The sequence below is a fragment of the Hesperophylax consimilis genome, unplaced genomic scaffold, assembly GCF_061612785.1.
Source record: "Hesperophylax consimilis isolate HC1 unplaced genomic scaffold, BYU_Hcon_1.0 scaffold_32, whole genome shotgun sequence".
NCBI lineage: Eukaryota > Metazoa > Arthropoda > Insecta > Trichoptera > Limnephilidae > Hesperophylax > Hesperophylax consimilis.
Genome location: NW_028301262.1, coordinates 877,520 through 899,590, shown reverse-complemented (window position 1 = coordinate 899,590; position 22,071 = coordinate 877,520). Strand labels below are relative to the sequence as shown.

Below are 22,071 nucleotides of genomic sequence, written 5' to 3'. Positions count from 1 at the left end.
CTAACACAAAAGTTAAAATGTGTAACGGAACAAGGAAGATAGGCCATTAATCGTTGTTAGTTTGTGTGTAGTGTCGCCAACATCATATAACCTAACAATGCCCTGCATCTACACTCCTACATAGTCACCAAACGTACAACCCGTGCAGTATGGTCTAAGCTCGATGACATTTGGCAAGCTTCCGTGCCATATCTGCTTTGTTTCTATTATCTATGGGTAAAGGCATGTAGGTACCTACGTGACACATAAGTTAAAATGTGTAACGGAACAGGGAAGATAGGCCATTAATCGTTGACAGTTTGTGTGTAGTGTCGCCAACATCATATAACCTTACAATGCCCTGCATCTACACTCCTACATAGTCACCAAACGTACAACCCGTGCAGTATGGTCTAAGCTCGATGACATTTGGCAAGCTTCCGTGCCATATCTGCTTTGTTTCTATTATCTATGGGTAAAGCCATGTAGGTACCTACCTAACACATAAGTTAAAATGTGTAACGGAACAGGAAAGATAGGCCATTAATCATTGACAGTTTGTGTGTAGTGTCGCCAACATCATATAACCTTACAATGCCCTGCATCTACACTCCTACATAGTCACCAAACGTACAACCCGTGCAGTATGGTCTAAGCTCGATGACATTTGGCAAGCTTCCGTGCCATATCGGCTTTGTTTCTATTATCTATGGGTAAAGCCATGTAGGTACCTACCTAACACATAAGTTAAAATGTGTAACGGAACAGGGAAGATTGGCCATTAATCGTTGACAGTTTGTGTGTAGTGTCGCCAACATCATATAACCTTACAATGCCCTGCATCTACACTCCTACATAGTCACCAAACGTACAACCCGTGCAGTATGGTCTAAGCTCGATGACATTTGGCAAGCTTCCGTGCCATATCTGCTTTGTTTCTATTATCTATGGGTAAAGGCATGTAGGTACCTACGTGACACATAAGTTAAAATGTGTAACGGAACAGGGAAGATAGGCCATTAATCGTTGACAGTTTGTGTGTAGTGTCGCCAACATCATATAACCTTACAATGCCCTGCATCTACACTCCTACATAGTCACCAAACGTACAACCCGTGCAGTATGGTCTAAGCTCGATGACAGTTGGCTCGCTTCCATGCCATATCCGCTTTGTTTCTATTATCTATGGGTAAAAGTTTGTTGGTACCTATAAAAAAGCTAAAATTAACAATAAGTATTAAAAATGTTTTTTTTCGAGATGGATGAAATTTTTCACTCTTATCTTTCGAAAAACTCAACGAAAAAGTTTCATAAAGGATTTGACTTGAAGACGAAACATTACTATATCATAATGTACCAAATTCACAGCGCGTAAATATCTACATATTTGATTTTATTATTTGTGCCATCTGGCGTCAAAAATATTAATAATTACACATTATTCCAATGGAAGTTTCCTACTTACCATAAGGTCGAAAGTATGCTTTATGTACACGAAACACCTCTCTGTGAAAAGCATTATTTGAGACCACGACGGGAAATTATATATAACGCATACATTGAGGACTGTCTTCAAACTATCGTCTGTACAGAATAAAAATATGTCTTCAAAGTATGCTCTAGATCAGGGGTGCTCAAACTTGAACTGCTGGAGATCTACCTCAATATTATTAGATTCCGATAGATCGACTCTGAGAAGCTGCAAGTATGTGTGATGCAGGATTGTCGTCTATGTAGGTAGGGTGTATCGTGGCGCAGGTATAAGTGTATATATAGGGACGTTGCATAATTGCATGGCCACGAATCCACATAGAATTCGGAGGAACGACAGAAATTAGTTGGCAATATGCATTTTTTTTAGTCAAGGTAGGTGGAGGTCTGCACTAAAAAGTCAATAAAAAAACTTATATTTATTCAAAATTGCAAGTTTATTGGTTCTTACAAAAAACAAACGAGTTCTAGTTTCTAAAATTAACTAAATAATGACTTTGGATGTTGAAGCGTGGCACTGCATGTCCTCAGCATACTTTTCATACGATGGTACTCGTACGTAATTACCGAGTGCTAATCGCAAGCACGATGACATATGTTCGTCAGTTAGTCGATTGCGATATTTTGACATAATTATCTTCATTTCAGAAAATGCAGACTCGCACAAGTAAGATGACCCAAACATTGTCGTCAACTGAAGGGCGATTTGCCTTAGATTCGGATATTTATCTTCAGATATAAAATACCAGAATTTTGTGTCAGATGGTGTGGCTATGAGATGTATATCTGATATTATCTGCAATGTTCCAGAACACTCCGTTCAGTAACTCAATCCGCTACAAGCTACAAATAAATAATAAAAAAGAAGGCATGAAAAATGGGAAATTTTTCTCGAGATCGACCCAAAAAGCACTCGCGATCGACCGTTTGAGCACCCCTGCTCTAGATGTATGTTTTGATATATCTTTTAAACGGTACATCGTAGACGTATATAGCTGTGAGGGGGTAGTTTTTAAGGGTTGATTAAACAAAATGGCATTAATAAAAAAGTGTATATAATGTGGCTCAAAGTATGCTTTGTACAAATATATATATATATATATATATTGCATGATATTTGTTCATAATTAAATTTATTTGTAACTTTGATGTAATATTAATTATCCTATAACTAAATTATACATAATATGCAAATGAAATCCTCAGCACGGGAGATCCCAGTGAGGATATCATTATATCTATTTGTTACACAAAAAAAAGATAGTAAAACACTTATTATTATTATTATTATAATCACCGACAAGAAGAACTTAAGGGGCAGTTCTGTAGGGCCAGTTACAGAAATAAATTCCCGTTTCTTATCCTGCTTCATTTTTATTTGGTGTAATACCTCACAAGGGCACCCCTGTCTGCACAGTGTAAAGATAGAGGAACTATACCGCCACCCGGTTGTTGGACAGTCAGGGGATGGGAATCTTCTTACGAAAAAGAGAAATGATTATCAAATGGGACGTTAATAGTTTTTGGAAAATTCAATATTCGGCAGACAGGGGGGGTCTATGGAAAAAAAATGTTTGAGAACCTCTGGTTTAGAAGAACTAAGTGGAAGAACAGACAGATGCGGATAGTGACTTTGTTTTATACTATTTAAAGATACCAATGTATTGTCACGATTACGAATTTACTAAAAGCTTATCAGGAAACCGGCCTGTAATCCTGTTTTCAGTTCATTATGATTCGGGATGCTCCAGAATGGACCTTCTTCGCAGATGGGGGATAGAGGGCTACCACACCATATAACTCCCTTGATCGTACGGGGACTCGTTTCTGCGTTTAGCGGCACGCACATGTTGTCGAAGTTTTTTGTAATGCTACCAATATTGATATTTCTTTCCAGTTGGTGTACGACCGTGCCAACAACAAGTCGGTCGTATTCCTCGGCCTGAACAATCCTTACGTCACGGCAGAGCAGGCTGAGCAGGAGCTGGAGCCGTGTCGCGATGTCTGCGCAGGCAATTCCGCCTTTCGCTGGCTGAACTGGCAGCCGCGCGACATGAGGCGCGGTTACTCCATCTGCTGCGAAGTCGGCAACTTCCGGAGGGCCGTGCGGCATTTGCCAGACTTTGCGGCAGGTGAACTATTCACGTGATGGATTGTTTGATTTAAATAAACAATAATGAAGTATTTCTTAATTTTTAAAAATGCCCTTATCGAAAATCCTATCATGCATCAAAACATTATTCTAAAAAGAAGCAAAATTGACCTTGGTATTATTTTTGATAATAAATTAACTTTTGGTCCGCAAATAAATGAAATAAATAACAGTGAAACGATATAATATACTTGGTGTTTATTTTGAGGACAGTGAATAATAATTAATGAATTAATTCAATAAAATTATTATTTACTGGGTTTGTGAGAAGCAATCTAGATTATAATTCGACAATCTGGGCTCCACTAAATAAGATTCACCAACAAAATATCAAGAGAATGAAGCGTAAATTTGTAACATTTATTAATTACTAGCTGACGTGTACTCGGCGTTGCTGGGGGTTATTCTTAGGAGATATACATTTGCCATCCTGGACTTAGGAGATAGACATATGCCATCCTGGACTTAGGAGATATACATTTGCCATCCTGGACTTAGGAGATAGACATATGCCATCCTGGACTTAGGAGATATACATTTGCCATCCTGGACTTAGGAGATAGACATATGCCATCCTGGACTTAGGAGATAGACATATGCCATCCTGGACTCTTTTGTAGGCCTTTTAAGGAAATACAAATCCGAAGCAAATTATTTTGATCGATTAAGGTAGGGGCTGTAGGAAGGGATTTGTTAATGCGGGCCTTGAAGAGGCTCGGATTACAGGAGGGAGGAAAACAGATGCCGGTTGCTCGTTCCACATACGAGCCGACTTACACAAAAACGAGTCGTAAAAACGGCCCGTTCTCATTAAGCCAACGTCAACCGTGAACGGGTGTTCAGCTCGTGTCCGTCGAGTTTCGCACACGTGCACCGGTGCATCAGGAATCAATGCTGCTAGATCCTTGGAGCAGGCTCCATTGAAATACCTGTAGAACGGACAAAGCATGCCTAGATTACGTCTATGCATTAGAGAAGGCAATCGGTCTGTTAACAACGGATTGTCAATCAGACGGATCGCTCTCCTTTGCACAGATTCAAGCAGGTTTATTAAGTATTTTGGGGCACCAGCCCAAAGGTGGCTTCCAAATTCAATAGTTGGGTGGACTTGAGACTTGTACAGGGTCAGCAGCTGGTCACTGTTGAAGAATCTCCTAGCCCTGTACAAGACGCCCAACTTCTTGGAGGCCTGATTTAATCGGGCTTCTATGGATCCCCGATACTTGAGCCGGTCTGATATAGTAACTCCAAGCATTTCAATGGAGTCTTTATTGGGGAGAGTGCTCCCATCAAATTGCACCAGACAGTCATTTATTTATTTATTGATACATTACTCTACAGTACTTCACATATCAATTCAGCAACGTTGGCCTCACTGGGTTGTTCACCCGTGCTGAGGCCCCCATTTTAAAATATACGAATTTATAGATTTAAACAAAAAACAACATTAAAATAAATATAAATTTACACCAAAAATAAAGATTAGAAATTAAAATCCAATTCTCACACCAAAATAAAAACATTAGAAGGGAATGGAAATCATTGATCTCCCTCTTTGCCGAAATCAGACACGCTTGGGTTTTTGTGACGTTGAAACTGACCATGTTGGCCTTACCCCAGGAACGAAACATCTCGAAGTGGTGGTCAATTTTTTTGCTTCAAAACTTCCCGAGCTGTTCGGACATCATAGGTGGAAGGAGGCCTGTCAAAAAGATAACCCTCGTAAATGGTGCTGTCATCACCGTAGCAGTGAATTCGTCCACATGCAACGAGATCGTTGATGTGCAACAAAAACAGCGTCGGAGACAGCACAGATCCTTGTGGCACCCCCGCATTGATTTGGTGCGGTGAGGAAGAAGAGCCGTCAACCACGGCTTAAATTGTTCTTCCCCTCAGAAAGTCCGCAATCCAACTATGCAGGGTTGGGTGGATCCCATACGATGGTAACTTCCCGATAAGCGCCCGGTGCCCGACTCTGTCAAAGGCTTTGGAGATATCCAACCCAACGGTTTGAGTTTCACCAAAACGCTCCATGTACCGCCCCCAAATATGCGTCACATATCCGAGTAGATCGCCACACGATCGGTTTCGACGAAATTCATATTGCCGATCGCTTAGGATATTGTTATTCTCGAGATATGTGAGCAATTTGTTGTTAACCACCCTTTCTAATAACTTCGAGAGTATGGAAGTGAATGCTATGGGGCGGTAGTTAGAAGGGTCGGAGCGGTCCCCCTTTTTTGGGATTGGGTGGACGATTGCCTTTTTCCAAAGATCTGGCACCTTTTCACCATTGAGAGAGAGCCTAAATAATTTCGCGAGCACTGGAGTTATTTCTGCAGAACATCTCATAAGGTAACAGCATTAGCAATGTAAGCGCCAGAAAATATTTTTTTACGACTTGACTACAAAATGTCGACTTTTCTTTACTTTATTTAAATATATTACTAATTTGTTATTTACAAAAATATCATTTTCTAAATGATAATGAAAATCCAATCAAAATCCGTTGCGTAGTTTAAAAGAAAGCGCACAAACAGACAGACGCGAATAGTGACTGTTTTATACTATTTAGAGATAAATTAGACCGACCGACTTATCATCAAGGCGCACAATGACTGATTTTTTATTTATTTTTATTCCAGGATGTAGGGAGGTTAATACAATCTCACATATTTTTTGTACAGTAGGTATGTGAAATTGTAGAAGTGATTAATAATGTGCCCCAAGTATTTCACGTTCGAACATGTATTTAATTTTGCATCGTTAAAGTATACGGGGAGCATTTTACTTGTATCTTGACTTTTTCCGTGGTGGAACGCAATCAATTGATTGCAACAATAACATTTGGCTGTCATCAGTTGTTTTGTTTTGCTCTATCTAAAATTAATTTTTTACCATTCTTTTTTGTTTTCTGGCAAAAAAAAGTGTAGTGTGTTGTGCCTTGAGGTTTCTTCTCCCTCCTGATCTTCCAGGAGTCACTTTTCGCTGCTGATTTCCAGATATTTATAAACTTTTTTTACTTCTGTCATTTTCCATACTTTTATTTTAGTTGTTTACTGTTGTGAATAATGGAGGAAGATTTTCCTCCTGGATCCCCTACAAAGCACCCAGATCCCTCTCCAGACCCCCCAGACGGGGAAAATGGAGAAATTTCTGACAGTGATTCTGTCATTTTGACTTCTACCAAAAAAAGGAAATTTACTCCTTCTTCCCCAATAAAACTAGACTCTCCTTCGACTTCACAGTCCCCACCAGCACTTTCTCAACTTCCTGGAGGAAGTTGGAACAAACTTTTATTCTCCTCATTCCCGTGGCCCATTCATAGTATACGCCCAAAAAACTGAGCAAGGAAAAACCATCCACCCTCTTGAATTTGGCAAATTCCTATCAAATAGCAAGAACCTTTCAATCAAGCCTGGAGGTGTAAAAGCCGAGGGTCGCTTCCGAATCTCCGTCGAATTCCTCTCAGGGTCAGCTGCCAACAGTTTCATCAAAAATATCTTCATTTCATCTAATTCAAAGTTCAAGGCATATATCCCTACTTTCAATGTCACTCGCATGGGCCTGGTCAGAGGTATCTCGACCGATCTATCCATCGAAGAAATTCTGTCTTCACTTTCAACCCCCCAACACATTGGCAATCCCATAAAAGCCAGGAGGCTAAATTACAAGGACTCCTCTGAGGGTATAATTTCCTGGAAGCCCTCCCAATCTGTAGTTATCACCTTTGAAGGTCAATCTCTTCCCTCCCATATATATTTATTCTTCAACTCATTACCAGTTGAAATGTATACTTATCCCACCACTCAATGTTTCAATTGCTGCCGTTTTGGTCATAACAAAGCTGCATGCAGATCTCAACCCAGATGTTTTAAATGTGGAGAAAACCACGCAGCTGACCAATGTCCTTCTTCCTCCTCACCCTTGTGAGGAGGAAGAAGGAAGAAGAAACAAATGTTTTAACTGCTCAGGCTCACATACAGCTATCAACACTTCTTGCCCAGAACAATCTCGCCAAAAAAATATTAAAATTTCTATGGCCTCTCAGAACTTGTCTTTTCTGCAGGCTTCTAAACTATTCCCGCCTGTCAAAAAATCATTTGCTGAGGCTTTATTCAGCAACTCCTCATCCAACCCTCTTCCCTCTTCTACAACAACTTCTTCTCGTTCAACTAAATTCACATACAAAAACGCTATCTCTAAACCGGCTCCTGGATACGATCAGCAACAACACAACTCACTGCTCTTAAATCCCAATGGTTCAACTCTTTCAAATGCCACAAATGGGTGTGCAAATAATTATAATCCGTCCTCAATGAACTCTCTAAAACTTTCTGAAAAACTCTCCCAAGACAATTCTTCATTTATCCAAACTCTCATTATGCTTCTAATTGACCTTATTTCTTCTCAAACTAATCTACCGTCCAACGCTGCTACTATTATTTCCACATTAAAATCATTTATTCCAAATGACTCTTCAAGATTTCAAAATACTTCAGTGGAATAGCCGAAGTGCTATTTCTAACAAATCTGATCTCCTTAACCTATTAAATTCCAACTTTATTTCTTTGTCTGCTATCTCGGAGACTTGGTTTACTCCATCCACCCACTTTAATGTGGGAGGGTATTCCTGTCTCCGCGACGACCGCCCGGAAGGTTCGGGCGGCGGTGCTGCCCTTTTTATTAAGAAATCCATATCATTTTCCCCAATAAATAATATCAAACCCCTTAATGCTGACTTCCAAATGGTTGCAGCTAAAATAAAGGACACATCCTTTATTTCAGTCTATCTTCCCCCAACAGCCCACTTCAATAAACAAATTTGGTTGCAAATTGTAAGTCAACTAAGCCCTCCTTTCTTTATATTAGGCGATTTTAATGCCCATTCCCCCGTCTGGGGTTCTGCTTTCTCCGACCGAGATGGTCGAAGTGTGATGGATTTCCTAGATCAATCCAACCTTTTCCTTTTGAATGACGGATCTCCTACTAGGATCTCACTCCCCAGCACAAACCCCAGTGCAGTGGATCTCTCGATATGTTCTACTAGTCTGGCCTCTCTCTCCTCGTGGGTGGTGTCCCCCGACCCTTGCTCCAGTGATCATTTCCCGATCACCATTACTTATCAAACTTCTTTCCGATCGGACAAGTCTCATATTTCGACAAAGATTAAAACGAAACACACCAAATGGGATGAATTTAACTCTCATATGGACAAGTTCCTACTAAATTTACCCGACACCAATATATTTTCTGTCAAAGATGACTATAATAACTTCAAATCAATGCTCATAACTGCAATAAATAAATCAAATCCTCCCCCTAAAACTAAATCTCTTTTAAAAAAACTCCCTCCAACTCCCTGGTGGGATGAGGAATGTTCCAAAGTAGTAAGAATTCGGAAAGCTAAATCTCTTTCCTATCGTTACAATATGACTATGGAGAACTATCTTATATACAAAAACGCTGAATCCAATGCCAAAAGGGTATTGAGGTCAAAAAAAAGATCTGGGTGGTACAACTTCTGCAGTTCAGTATCTCCGAACACTCCAATTTCGGAAGTTTGGTCTATGATCCGAAGATTTCGATCCTCCTTCAGTTCACCATCTCCTCGAGCGTCTCATTCTAAATGGATAGATGAATTCTTGGACAAAATTGCCCCCCCTTCTGTACCTAACTTAGATGAAATAACGCCGATCTATAATACTCCTATGTCTAATCATTGGCTAGACTCTCCATTCACCTTAATTGAGCTAAAAAAATGTTTATCAATAGTCAAGGACTCATCTCCAGGCAGAGATGGTATACCTTACAGCATAATCAAAAATAGTAATGATAATGTTCTAAACCACTTCTTAAGCATCTTAAACAAAATCTTCCAGACTGGTATAATGCCTGATGACTGGAGTTGTCAAATAATCATCCCTATTTTAAAAACAAACAAATCACCAAATTCTGGATCCAACTACAGGCCAATAGCTCTTTCATCCACCCTCAGTAAACTTCATGAAAAATTAATTAAAAACCGATTAGATTTTTTTGTCGAGAGTAAACAGCTTCTCTCTCCATCTCAATTTGGATTTAGGAAAAAAAATCCACTCAAGATAACCTTGCCATCATCAGCACTGATATTAATTTATCAATTTCTAAACAGGAAGTTTGTCTTGCCGTCTTTATAGATATAGAAGGCGCCTTTGACAATGTTTCCATCCCAATCCTGAAAAAAAAACTTCTAGGCCTTGGCCTTCCGCCCATGTTTGTTCAATCTATTATTAATCTATTTGTAGATAGAAAAATTTTCATTGAACTTCCAGATATTTCTCCTCAAAGTAGGTCTGTTTGGAAGGGTTTACCACAAGGCGATGTATTGTCCCCCTTACTGTATAATATATACACATATGATATGCATGTCACTATTCCCCCACAAGTAAAAGTTATTGAGTTCGCAGATGACATAGCTTTCTTCTTATCATCCAAAATCATCCCTCTCGCCGTCAAATATCTTAACGAAGCCATGAATGCCCTTTGCACATGGCTCACCTTAAATGGTTTTGAACTTTCAATCCAAAAGACTCAGTGTGTCACCTTCTCAAACCGCCATAAAAACCCCCCCGTTCAAATTTTATTTAAAAATTCTCCAATCCCCAACGCTTCTGAAGTAAAATTTTTGGGAGTAACATTTGATAGGAAACTTAAATGGTCTTCCCATATTAATAATTTAGTTACTAAATGCGAAAAAAATTTAAATATCATCAGATCATTATCTGGCGTTTGGTGGGGAGCCCACCCTACTTGCATTAAGTTGCTTTACAACGCACTTATTCGAAGCCATCTCGATTATGCCTGCCCACTTTTTAGTACTGTCTCAAAAAATGTACTTGATAAATTAGACAAAATTCAATCTAAATCTTTGCGAATTATAACTGGAGCGATGCAATCGTCACCCATCAATTCCCTTCAAGTAGAATGTTCTGATCCTCCTCTTTATTTAAGGCGTCAACTATTTGCTGACAAATTTATTCTTAAATGTTTAAATTCTAAATGTCATCAGGTTATCCCCAGCGTCTCGTTGTTCATTGACTCAACCCATTCATCTACAATCAGAGCTTCAACTAAACCTCTTCCTGACATCTGTAAAAATTGTAAGTCTCTCTCAGAGCTTCACATCATCCAAAATGATCTACTTCCCTTATACAAATTAAAATATAGTCACGTCACCCTATCCCCAACAATATTTGAAGGGATCGGAATCCTTAAAAGTCATTCCAATCTCCCGGCCCGAACTGTCAATAATATTTTCAATGACATTATTTCATCTAAATGGCCCAACTTTTCTCTTTTATTTACTGATGGATCCAAATCTCCCGACTCTCCTAACTGTGGTATAGGTATTAACGTTTACCACAATAATTCTAATGACAGAATATTTCATTCAATTTCAAATCAATTTTCAATATTTTCAGCCGAGTGCATTGCAATAATAGAATCTCTCAAATATATAATCAAAAATAATTTCGAACATTCCCTCGTTCTCTCTGACTCTCTCAGTTCCCTCCAAAAACTTAAATCCAGTCCTCTTCTTCATCCTGATGATCACTTTGTATGCCTTATTCGAGAGATGATAGCCTCCATTCAAAGCTCTGGTAAAACTGTAACTCTGATTTGGATTCCTGGACATGTTGGTATCATGGGTAATGATATTGCGGATGCCTTGGCAAAACAAAGAGCGTCCAACCCTGTTGTTACCCTCGTAAACCACATTCCCCTATCTGACATTTTTTCCATCATCAAAGATAGATCCCGCAATGTTTGGGCAGAGTATTGGCACATTGCTAGTCAATCCAAGGGAGCCTGCTATGCCTCAATACAAAGGACTATTCCATCAAAACCGTGGTTTCAGCAATTCCCTCATTTTTCCAAAAAAGAAATTTCCTCACTCATTCGAATGAGGATCGGACATTGTTCCGTTCCTTCCCATCTTTTTAAAATTCACGTCGTTGACTCCTCAGATTGTACATTCTGTGGTCTAGAAGTGGGAACTTTAGATCACATATTTTTTGGTTGTCCCTCTCTAAACAAATATCCTCTTTTCTATCAAGCCTTATCTAAAATTGCCTCCCCTCCATTCAACATCTCATCTCTTCTAAGTCTGAACTCGACTCCAATTTTCATTATAATTTTGAAATTTGCCCATTTAAATAAAATTAATATTTAAATTCACCTTTCATTTCTCAATAATTTTAAATGATGGCCAAGAACACCCTTGAAGGGTGAAAGCCAGAAATAATGTAAAAAAAAAAAACGCAATCAATTCCATCTTCTTCGGGTTGTACATCATATTATGCTGTTTTCCATATTCTTCACAAGTGTTTAGTAATAATCTTAATCCCTTGATCGACAGAGCTAGGAGGATCATGTCGTCCGTGTAGCTTATATGATTCATACATATACTGTTAACACGACAGCCCGCTCTGATGTCCAGGCGACTTGACAACTCGTCCATGTATACATTAAATAGAATGGGGGACATACACCCGCCTTGCTTTACTCCTGACCGCAAATATATCGGCTGGGAGTATGTACTTGCCATCCGTACAACATTTTCCTGCTGGGAGTGCCATCGGGATAGTGTGTTTATAAATAAGAGAGGTATATAACTAGCTTTCAATTTATCCCATAATGTTTTATGACAGACCCTGTCGAAGGCTTTACTTAGGTCTAAGAAGCACTCGTATACGGTAGTTTTTCGTTTTTTGTAGAATTCTATTATTTGCTTTGCAGTATATATTGCCATATTAGTGGATAATCTTCATTTAAATCCCATCTGGTTATCTTTAGGCATTAGTTTATCATGTATCTCATTTAATATTACCCTTTCAAATAATCTTGCAGCTATAGTTGCTAAAGATATTGGCCGGTAATTGCTGGATTTAGTTTGTCTTTTCAAAATAGCGAATGACAGATTAGACGCCATGCATTTATCGAACGATATTACTTATTGTGTACCCACGCGTAATACAAGACAGACTGCTCTCCATAATATTCCAAATTCTGCTAATAATTATTTGGAAAATTCGCCAATTCAGAGGCTACACAAACCAGGTAATAATTTTATTATATACCTAGTTCAATCGATGTTTACCGCCACCACTCAGTGACCAAACTAAAAAACAATATATTAGAATATTTGTAACTGATCCACAAAATGTCTTCTTTCTTAATTGCACACTTTATCTCAATATAATTTTTTCTATGTTCTATTAAACACCCAATCGGGAGTAATAATTTTTTTTTGGATAACAAATTTGCTTTATTACAAACCGTTCTTGTTTATTCCTATACTAAAGCTATGTTCTGTATAGTACCCAATCTGGCATTATAAAGATTTGCTAAATACAAACACACTCAGCTTACTTCGTGGGGCCTTTAAGAAACCAAGTAGGAGTAGAGAGGAGAGATGAGGCCGTCTTCCCTCGTGGGGCCTTCGGGAAACCAAGGGGGAGTTGACTATTTCGTCGTGGGGCCTTCAGGAAACCAACGGGGAGTAGACTCTTCCCCATTGGGGCCTTCGGGGAACGAAGGAGGAGTGGATAGGAGAAATTAGACCCTCTTCCCTCGTAGGGCCCTTAGGGAACCAAAGAGGAGAGGAGATGAGATATGAAGCCACCTCCGCGAACTCTTCCCTTGTGGGGCCTTCACTCAACCAAAGGAGAATGGAGAGGAGAGATGAGGCTCTCTTCCCTTGTGGGGCCTCCAGGGAACCAAAAGGGATTGGAGAAGAGATATGAGACCTGGGAAGACACATTGTGGAACCAGAATACATAGCCACTTATCCAATGATAACCCTGGTGAACTTTATGAAAGGGACTGTTAAAGGAATGAGGTAAAATGGGAGATAGCATAATGGGCCTATGGCCTAAGTGCTCACGGGAACTACACGGTCTCTGCTCTATAAATAAATAAACAAAGTCAACAATAAACCTTTCATATTTATTTGACCAACATCAACAATGTTATTAAATATAATTACTCTACTACTTTCGTGATACCTTTAGTACCTCTCTTGTACTCTTATTATTTCCCAAATCATATTTCTGACAAGAAATAAAATATTAAAACCGTGGATCACTCAAGGTCTATTAAATTCAATAAGAAAAAAGTAAGCTGTGCAAACAAACAATTAATTTCCCAAACGACAGAGAATTAGATTGTAATTACAAAATATATAAAAATAAACTAACGCAACTAATTAAAATCAGTAAAGATGACTACTACAGACATAAAATAATAAGTTCTGAAAACCACCCTAAAATAATCTGGCAAACAATCAACTGTGCAATAGAAAACACTAAACAAAAACAGTCAAACAATGAAATTAAAGATGAAAATGACGTCATAATAAATGCCAAAGAAAACCCAAAAAAATGTGCTAATGTTCTCTAAAACTCCTTTTTCGCAAAAGTGGGACAAAACCCAAACCAAAAAAATTAATATTTCAAAGGGATCGAAAACACTACCAACTATTAAAAATACACAAAAAATAAACTCAAAATTTCGTTTTAAAATGATCAGCAAAAAAGATATTTTAAATATAATTGAAAATATGAAAGAAGGGTCGTCTCCTGGTTATTTCAATATAACAGCACAATTTTTTAAATCTATTAAAAACCATGTGACAAAACCATTGATTCACCTAATTAATATAAGTCTTAAAAATAGAATATTTCCATCTAATTACAAGAAAACAATTATTTCACCCATATTTAAAAGTGGAAATACCCAAAATGTAACAAATTATCGAACAATTTCCCTCATTTCTAATATAAGTAAAATATTTGAAAAAAATGTAAAATCGCAACTAATGGAATTTGTTGAAAACAACGAAATACTTCACGACAACCAATACGGATTCCGAAAAGCGCGAAGCACACAAGATGCAATTGCAAATCTCACGTCACGTATATCCTACATGTGTTGGTATTTTTATAGATCTGAGAAAAGCTTTCGAACGTATATCGCACACAAAACTTATGGAAAAATTAGATAATCTGAACATCAAAAAGAATGAAGTAAATTGGATAAAAATCTACCTAGAAAATCGCCCTCAAATTGTCAAAATAAACAATGTATACAGCAATGAAGATACGTTTGACTATGGAATTCCACAAGGTAGAGGACTGTGTCCAATATTATTCATCTTATATGTAAACGGGATATTTTCTCAATCACTTCATGGTAGTATAACATCCTATGCGGACGATACAGTCATCATTGAAAGTGACAATACATTGGAATTAGTAAAACTAAAAGGATAAATACTGTTTTGACATAAACTTACTATCTCTAAATAGTGAAAAAAAACTCATGTTATACCATTTGAAATAAAATTAAATGAAATTTCACAAAATTTTGACATAATTATACATGATAATTAAAAAAAAAACATAATAAAAATGTTTTCGTAGAAAGCAATCACTTTGTGGTTTAACATTTGAATGAAATATAAACAATATTTTTTTTTTGTTTTAAACCACGATTTTTTATTAATTTTAAGACCGACCGGTTTCGCTACACTCGAGCATCGTCAGGGTACAAAATTAAACTGATACAACAGTTTACTTTTGTATCCTGACGATGCTCGAGTGTAGCGAAACCGGTCGGTCTTAAAATTAATAAAAATTCGTGGTTTTAAACAAAAAAATATTGTTTTTATTTCATTATAATAAAAATGACTGCACAATTAACTGTTCCACATTGAAAAGTTCAAATAAAATTAAATACTTTGGAATAATAATAGACAAAACAAAAAGCTGGAAAGATCAAACCGACCAAACCGTCAACAAAATAAGAAAATTAATTTATATATTTTTGAATATTCAAAATTTCCTTCCATTAAAAAAACTTACATCAGTCTACCACGCTTTAGTTCAATCAAATCTCCAATACGCTGTAATCAACTGCATACAAAACAAATCTACTCCCTGTTGAAATTGTACAACGTCTAATTAAAAAAATAATATTGAAAAAACCAAGAGATTATCCAACATAATTTTTGAAGAATTTAAAGCATTAAAATTTAATGACCTTGTCCAAAAAAACATAATAATTCAAATAATAAAAGAAAAACAAAATCACAGCTTTTTAACTGAAAATCGTACTCGTCAACAGAGATGTGCTTTATTTCAAATAAATCCATTTCAAATGGAAATGCAAAATGCAAAATGGGTATTTTCCATTTCGCATTTTAAATGTTTTTCTAAAAACCATTTTGCATTTTGCATTATGCTTTTCTCGATGCATTTTCCATTTTCCATCACAACAATACTCTTTTGACAGTGTTAATATGTTTTGATCTACTTCCGTCAAAATTAAACATTTAACCTATTTAACCTGGCGAGGCTGTGGTGGCAAAATGTATCAATGAGTATGTGGTGGGGTTTGACATGCCCAGTTATTAAATTGGCCATAAATATCATAATATCGATAAACTAAGTTCTAATCTTATGTTTTGTGATATTAATATAAACAATAAACAGCTTTTAATGAAAAAACTTTAATATTTTAATATTTTTTTTATTATTATTTAGGAAAATATAAGAAACTGAGTTTTTTTTAATCAAAAATAGGCCTTATCTTAATAAACCTCTAAAATAAACAAAAGCAAAATTTTACTTTAAAAAACAACTACTAAATAAAGGAAAAAACATCAGTCTTTGAATTAGAAATAAAAAAACTATCATAATACTTTGGAACAGCTTAGGAACTAGGGTCATCATCACAACAATTTTTGCAGGAAAATTTAGCATTCTCTATACATATGGCCTTCCCACATGTTGAGCAAGAGTGTTTTGTCTTTCGATCTTTTTTCCTTGGACAATCAGCACATCTCCTATATCGCCCAGTACTATTCTGAAGTGAACGACTTGGTTCTTCATTAATTTGCGAACATCATTAATTTGCGATCCTTTTTCGAATATAGACTGGAATGTTTTTTTGGTCTTTCCGTAATCGTAAATGTTCATACACCAGAGCTAACCCTAGATTACGGATAAACTCTGTTTGCTTTATGTTTTCATTTTTGTTTTCCCGAAAAATAATAGTTGCGTTTGAAGCAGCTATGTTTAGTATCCCATAAAAGATGGTCATAGGCCACCGCTTGCTGTTACGCGAAACATCGTAAGTACCGCAGAGTTCATGGACAACATCTACTCCTGCTTTTGTACCATTATAAAATGTTATAATTTCAGGCTTCTTTTTATCTCCCGTGGTCTCATCAATTCTATCATCATGGTGTAAAGTGGACATAGCTATAACCACTTTATTCTTTTTCGGGGTGTAGGACACTAATGTAATGTCCTTCTGGAAACAGAACAATGAGCTTCCTGGTTCTTTTCCAGTTTTCAATAAAGCGGACGGAATGCATTTTTTGTTCTTTCGAACTGTTCCTGTAGATGTAAGCCTATGGTTAGCCAGTAGATGTAGCATTAATTCGTGACTAGTAAACCAGTTGTCGAATGTCAGGTTGCGGTTGGACTGTGATATGGGCTGAACAAGTATTTCCACAAGATCAAACGGTTTGTTGCTAACTGCATAAGGTCCACTGGGTTGTTTCCCTGCATAATTTCTAAATTGAATGTGTAGAAAGATTTTGCATCTACAAGAGCTTGGATTCCATACTTAGCAGGTTTGCTCGGAATGTATACGCGAAATCCGCACTTCCCTCTAAAGGCTAACAACATTTCGTCAATGGTCATATATTCATGAGGAATATAAGCTTGCTGGCAGCTATCAACAAATTGGTCAAAAAGCATTCTGATATGAGTTAAGATATCAGTTTTCTTTCGCTCGTCCCTTGTCGATTTATCATCAAAACGTACACAGTTTTGCAGGAAGTAAAATCTTAGTAGGGACATAGTTGTGCGAAAAATATCAACACCTGTACCATCCGTTCTCCACAAATCTCGGAGGCTCTGGCGACTAGATCTGTGGAGTCCAGCAATATATAGCAAACCAACAAAAGCGTCGAATTCCGAAGCTGTTGTCTCTTTCATATAGTACATTTTTTTTGGATCACTACACTTTGTTTGCCTGTTAATAATTTCTTTATTTGTGTATGTCAAAACAGAAGTTTTCATTTGTTCAGTAAAAAGAATATTCCAACATTCAACTTCCGTTTTAGCTAACTTTGCAATTCCTTTTACGCCAGGCCGTTCGAAAATTATGTTGTCGCCTGCGAGTACGTACATTAGTCCGCGGTGGTTTTTTGAGCCATTTCTGACCATCTTTGGACTCATAATAAGGAACTTGAACAGAAGAACAACGTCGATTTCTCAAAACTGACAGTCATCATAGGTTATGTTCGCTGCAATGATCAGATTCGGGTTCGGAGCTTGACTCGTCCGAACATTCTTGGAAAACCTGCTCTATAATTGACTCAAAATGCCTTTGATCTCTTTCGAAACTCATTTTCGTTCGAAAACTAAAACAAATAATAAGCTAATAAACCAAAAAAACAATTTTCAATTTTACCGAAATAACCACCCACCAACTATGTGGCGGGGTATTACGTAACCGACAGGAGTTTGCACACGTATATCTCAAGCGCCGGTTAGCGCAACACTGCGATCACGCCACTATCCCCTCCCGCAGCTCCTTAGCTCCAGCTATGCAGCGAGACAAACCGTTACAGCAAAAATTTAAAACAAAACGATCGTTGAAGTAAAGCGTGGGGTATGTCACACCCCACCACAGCCTCGCTGAGTTAAGCAAACCGCCCTAGGTAAAAGTCCAGGATACGACGGTATTGGTATCGAGCACATAAGGTACGCAGGAAATCATCTCCATACTATTCTAGCCGCCCTGTACTCAAGCCTCTTACGACACACACATATGCCCATGGACATGAGTCGAGCTGATATCATACCAATCTTAAAATCCAACCAACTGGATGCATCGAAACTAGGAAACTACCGACCTATTTCCCTAGCGACAATGATCTCAAGACTATTTGAAAAAATTCTATTCACGCTAGTAAAAGACAAGCTATTTACCCTAGACAACCAATTCGGCTTCAAAAGCGCCTCATCAACCGATATGGCCATCTATGGAGTTAAACAAACAATAGAATACTACAAAAAAAGAAAAACCACCGTTTATGGATGCTTTCTCGACCTAAGCAAGGCCTTTGACCGTGTTTCTCATAAATTATTGTGGGAAAAACTCATAAAACGAGATGTGCCAGCAGCAATGGTTAATATGTTGGCTATTTGGTACGGACAGCAAAAAAATTACGTTCAATGGGCAGGAGCTTCTTCAAGACCCTTATTCCTAAAAAGCGGAGTCAGGCAAGGGGGTAATATGTCTCCTATTCTATTTAATGTGTACATTAATGACCTCTTACAAGAACTGAATGATACACGAATTGGTTGTCATATCTGCGGTCAAGGCAGTAACAATATTAATTACGCGGATGATATGGTGCTGTTGGTGCCTTCGATTAAAGCGATGAGACGACTTGTTCAAATATGCGAAGAGTATGCGATCTCACATTACCTGCTGTACAAAGTAAAAAAGTCAGTAATCGGGGTTTTTAAATACAACAACGAGCCAATAAATATTCCTCCAATCTGGTTAGACGGAAAAGAACTACTTGTAGCCTCGCAGGTTAAATATCTGGGACATATCATAACCGAAGATATGAAGGATATAGAAGACATGGAACGACAAAGAAGGGCAATCAATATACGGGCCGGAATGCTCTCAAGGCGGTTCTACCACTGTAGCGATGATGTCAGAAAACTACTTTTCAAGGCATTCTGCACTGCACTGTACACATCTGAGCTGTGGACACAATACCCAGCAGCGCAATGGGACAAGCTGAGGGTGTGCTACAATAATGCATACAGGCAGCTCATGCAAGTACCGAGGTTCTGCAGTGCCTCCACAATGTTTACTGAAGGGAGGGTGCACTCATTCCCCGCCTTACTTCGCCACCGACTAGCCAGCTTCTGGGGTAGGACTCAACCAACATCTGCTGCATCCGAGTGGCTCAGTTCCCCACTCAATGAGCGATGGATGCAGATGATGCGGCGACCTCCCTGATGGACGGTTTGATTAAACTTAATCTAATTGTTTTTTATTGTATTTATATGATTATTTTATTTTTGATTTAAGTTTTAATTTTATATTTAGGTACCTGCCTAATTTTTTTTTCTCTTTTTTTTATCTTATTTCCATTTTTATATATTTTTTTACTTTATTTTATTGTTTCCCTGTTTTACTGCATTTCATGTAATATGGCAGACTGGGATTGCACTATCCTCCCAGTCCTGCTGGATTAAAACATAAATAAATAATAAATAAAATAAATTTGAAATCTGTAGCAATTTATGAACATAAATTCGCCATTTCAGGCCATTTCTGGAATTAAGGTCCCACTACACAATACGTTTTCGATTATTTCGTTTTATGATTAATTAATTTATTTTAAATTTGAAGTTTTGAATGTATTTTACAAAATATAGGTATTTACATTAATTATTTTGAATATAAAATATATAGTGGACTAATGAGAAGCAGAGGGAGACGAGGGATTGGGCCAGCCGCTGGTGCTTATGTTTAGGTACCTGCCTAATATATATTTTTTTTTCTTCTTTTTCTCTCTTTGTTTTATCTTATTTCCATTTTTATAATTTTTTTTTCTTTGTTTTACAAGATATAATTAAAATATTTTGTGATCATCGATTATTGTACCTTATCAAGTCGAAATTATTGGTTCCTAACTAGGCAAATTGCCCGTTCCAAGAAACCAAAAAATATGTGAAATTAAGTGTGGGATTTGTGTATGTCTATAATATATCTCATTAATGTTTTAATTTGTGATGTTTAATCGTTACAATCTTATGATAGAGTCGAACTTGAGCTGTTGTGTATGTTTCAATTGTGTATGAGCAATAATTAGAATAATGGAAGATATATATAGTGTGTGATTAGCCTATGTCTATTTATTACGTGACGTTTTTTAACATTTTATCAGATTCTCCTCTGCCCAGTCCAATCAACCATTTAGTTATTATTGGGCCTATGTTTGATATATTACAAGTTTTTATGTTTAATTCAGGGGGGATTTTGTTGTACAATTTAGGTCCCAAGTATGTGTGTGTCTTTTGGTACTTTGCCGTATTGCTCGTTGGGATCATAAGGTCTTTATTTTATTGTTTACCTGTTTTACTGCATTTCATGTAATATGGCAGACTGGGATTGCACTATCCTCCCAGTCCTGCTGGATTAAAACTTAAGTAAATAAAATAATACATTGTAATGATTTAAGGAAATATGATTATTTATAAAAATTATGATTATTATAAAAAGCATGTAAATAAACAAATAAAAATTTATATTTATTAAGAAAATGAGAACTAATAATGAAGTTAGTAAAATTACATGGTTCACAATGCTACAACTGGGCCACTCTGCCTACTTCTATTTTACAGTGTTAATTATAATGATTATACAATCGAATTAAAATATGTACATTTATAAGAAATAACATTAATTTATTATAAATAACTGGCTATCATAGGAGTTACAAATAAAGGTAGGTACGAGGAAAAATAATTAGAGTTTTTTTGTATAATTTCGAACACCGATGGAATATTATTATTTTCACAATAATATTTGGAAATACTCAAGTAGCTCGAAGGTACACAAAGAATAAAGCGTTCCAAATATCACATTTAAATTTATTAATAATCATTCGCCCATTTTGCATTACTTTCAGAAGATGTTTTTAAAAAACGATAATAATTAAAAAAATAAAGCGAGAATAATAGGTAAGTTTCAGTTTTAGGTACCATCGGTTACAGTGCATCCGCTGTCGTTAGCAAGACTTTGATGATGGATGTGTATATTTGTTTGTAAGATCATTTACATCGTTCAATATCTCCGTCCCGAGTTCACTCCGAGAAAAGTTTATTTTTTTTCTAAACCAGGTTATTAAACCAGAATAGCTGGTACTAGATAAAAAGTATCTTTTTTGCGAAATGTAGATCATTTAGTCCAATTTAAATTAAGCGCGGCCAATTGGCCGGCATTATCGATCTTCAACACATCCATCATTTCGTTCGGGTTTTCCGCATAATCATTTTTCTTTTTGAGATTCACTTTGAACGTTCGCAGATGCACGAGGGTAACCCCCATTGTGGGTAAGCATGTGGTTGGTCAGTAATATTTTTCGAGAACTTGAATAATTGCACTCAGAACATGAAAAAGGTTTTTCTACACTGTGAGTCAGCAAGTGGCTCTTCAGATTCCCTTTTCGAGAACATGAATAATTGCACACAGAACATGAAATTTTTTTTTCTCCACTGTGAGTCAGCATGTGACTCGTCAGATTGCTCCTTTGAGAACATGAATAATTGCACTCAGAACATGAAAAAGGTTTTTCTCCA

The 22,071-nt window shown here is 37.1% G+C and overlaps 2 protein-coding genes across 2 annotated transcripts in view; one reads left to right on the top strand and one right to left on the bottom strand.

The window, feature by feature from the left end:
• LOC149409260 (salivary endonuclease-like) overlaps positions 1 to 3,619 on the top strand; it is a 68,903-nt gene extending 65,284 nt beyond the window's left edge. Inside the window, exon 7 of the mRNA XM_089649968.1 lies at positions 3,368 to 3,619. Coding sequence (XP_089506094.1) covers positions 3,368 to 3,619 — 252 coding nt within the window. The remainder of the gene's footprint in view (positions 1 to 3,367) is intronic.
• Positions 1 to 22,071, bottom strand: part of LOC149409257 (uncharacterized) — a 254,749-nt gene that overhangs the window by 86,480 nt on the left and 146,198 nt on the right. The window lies entirely within an intron of this gene.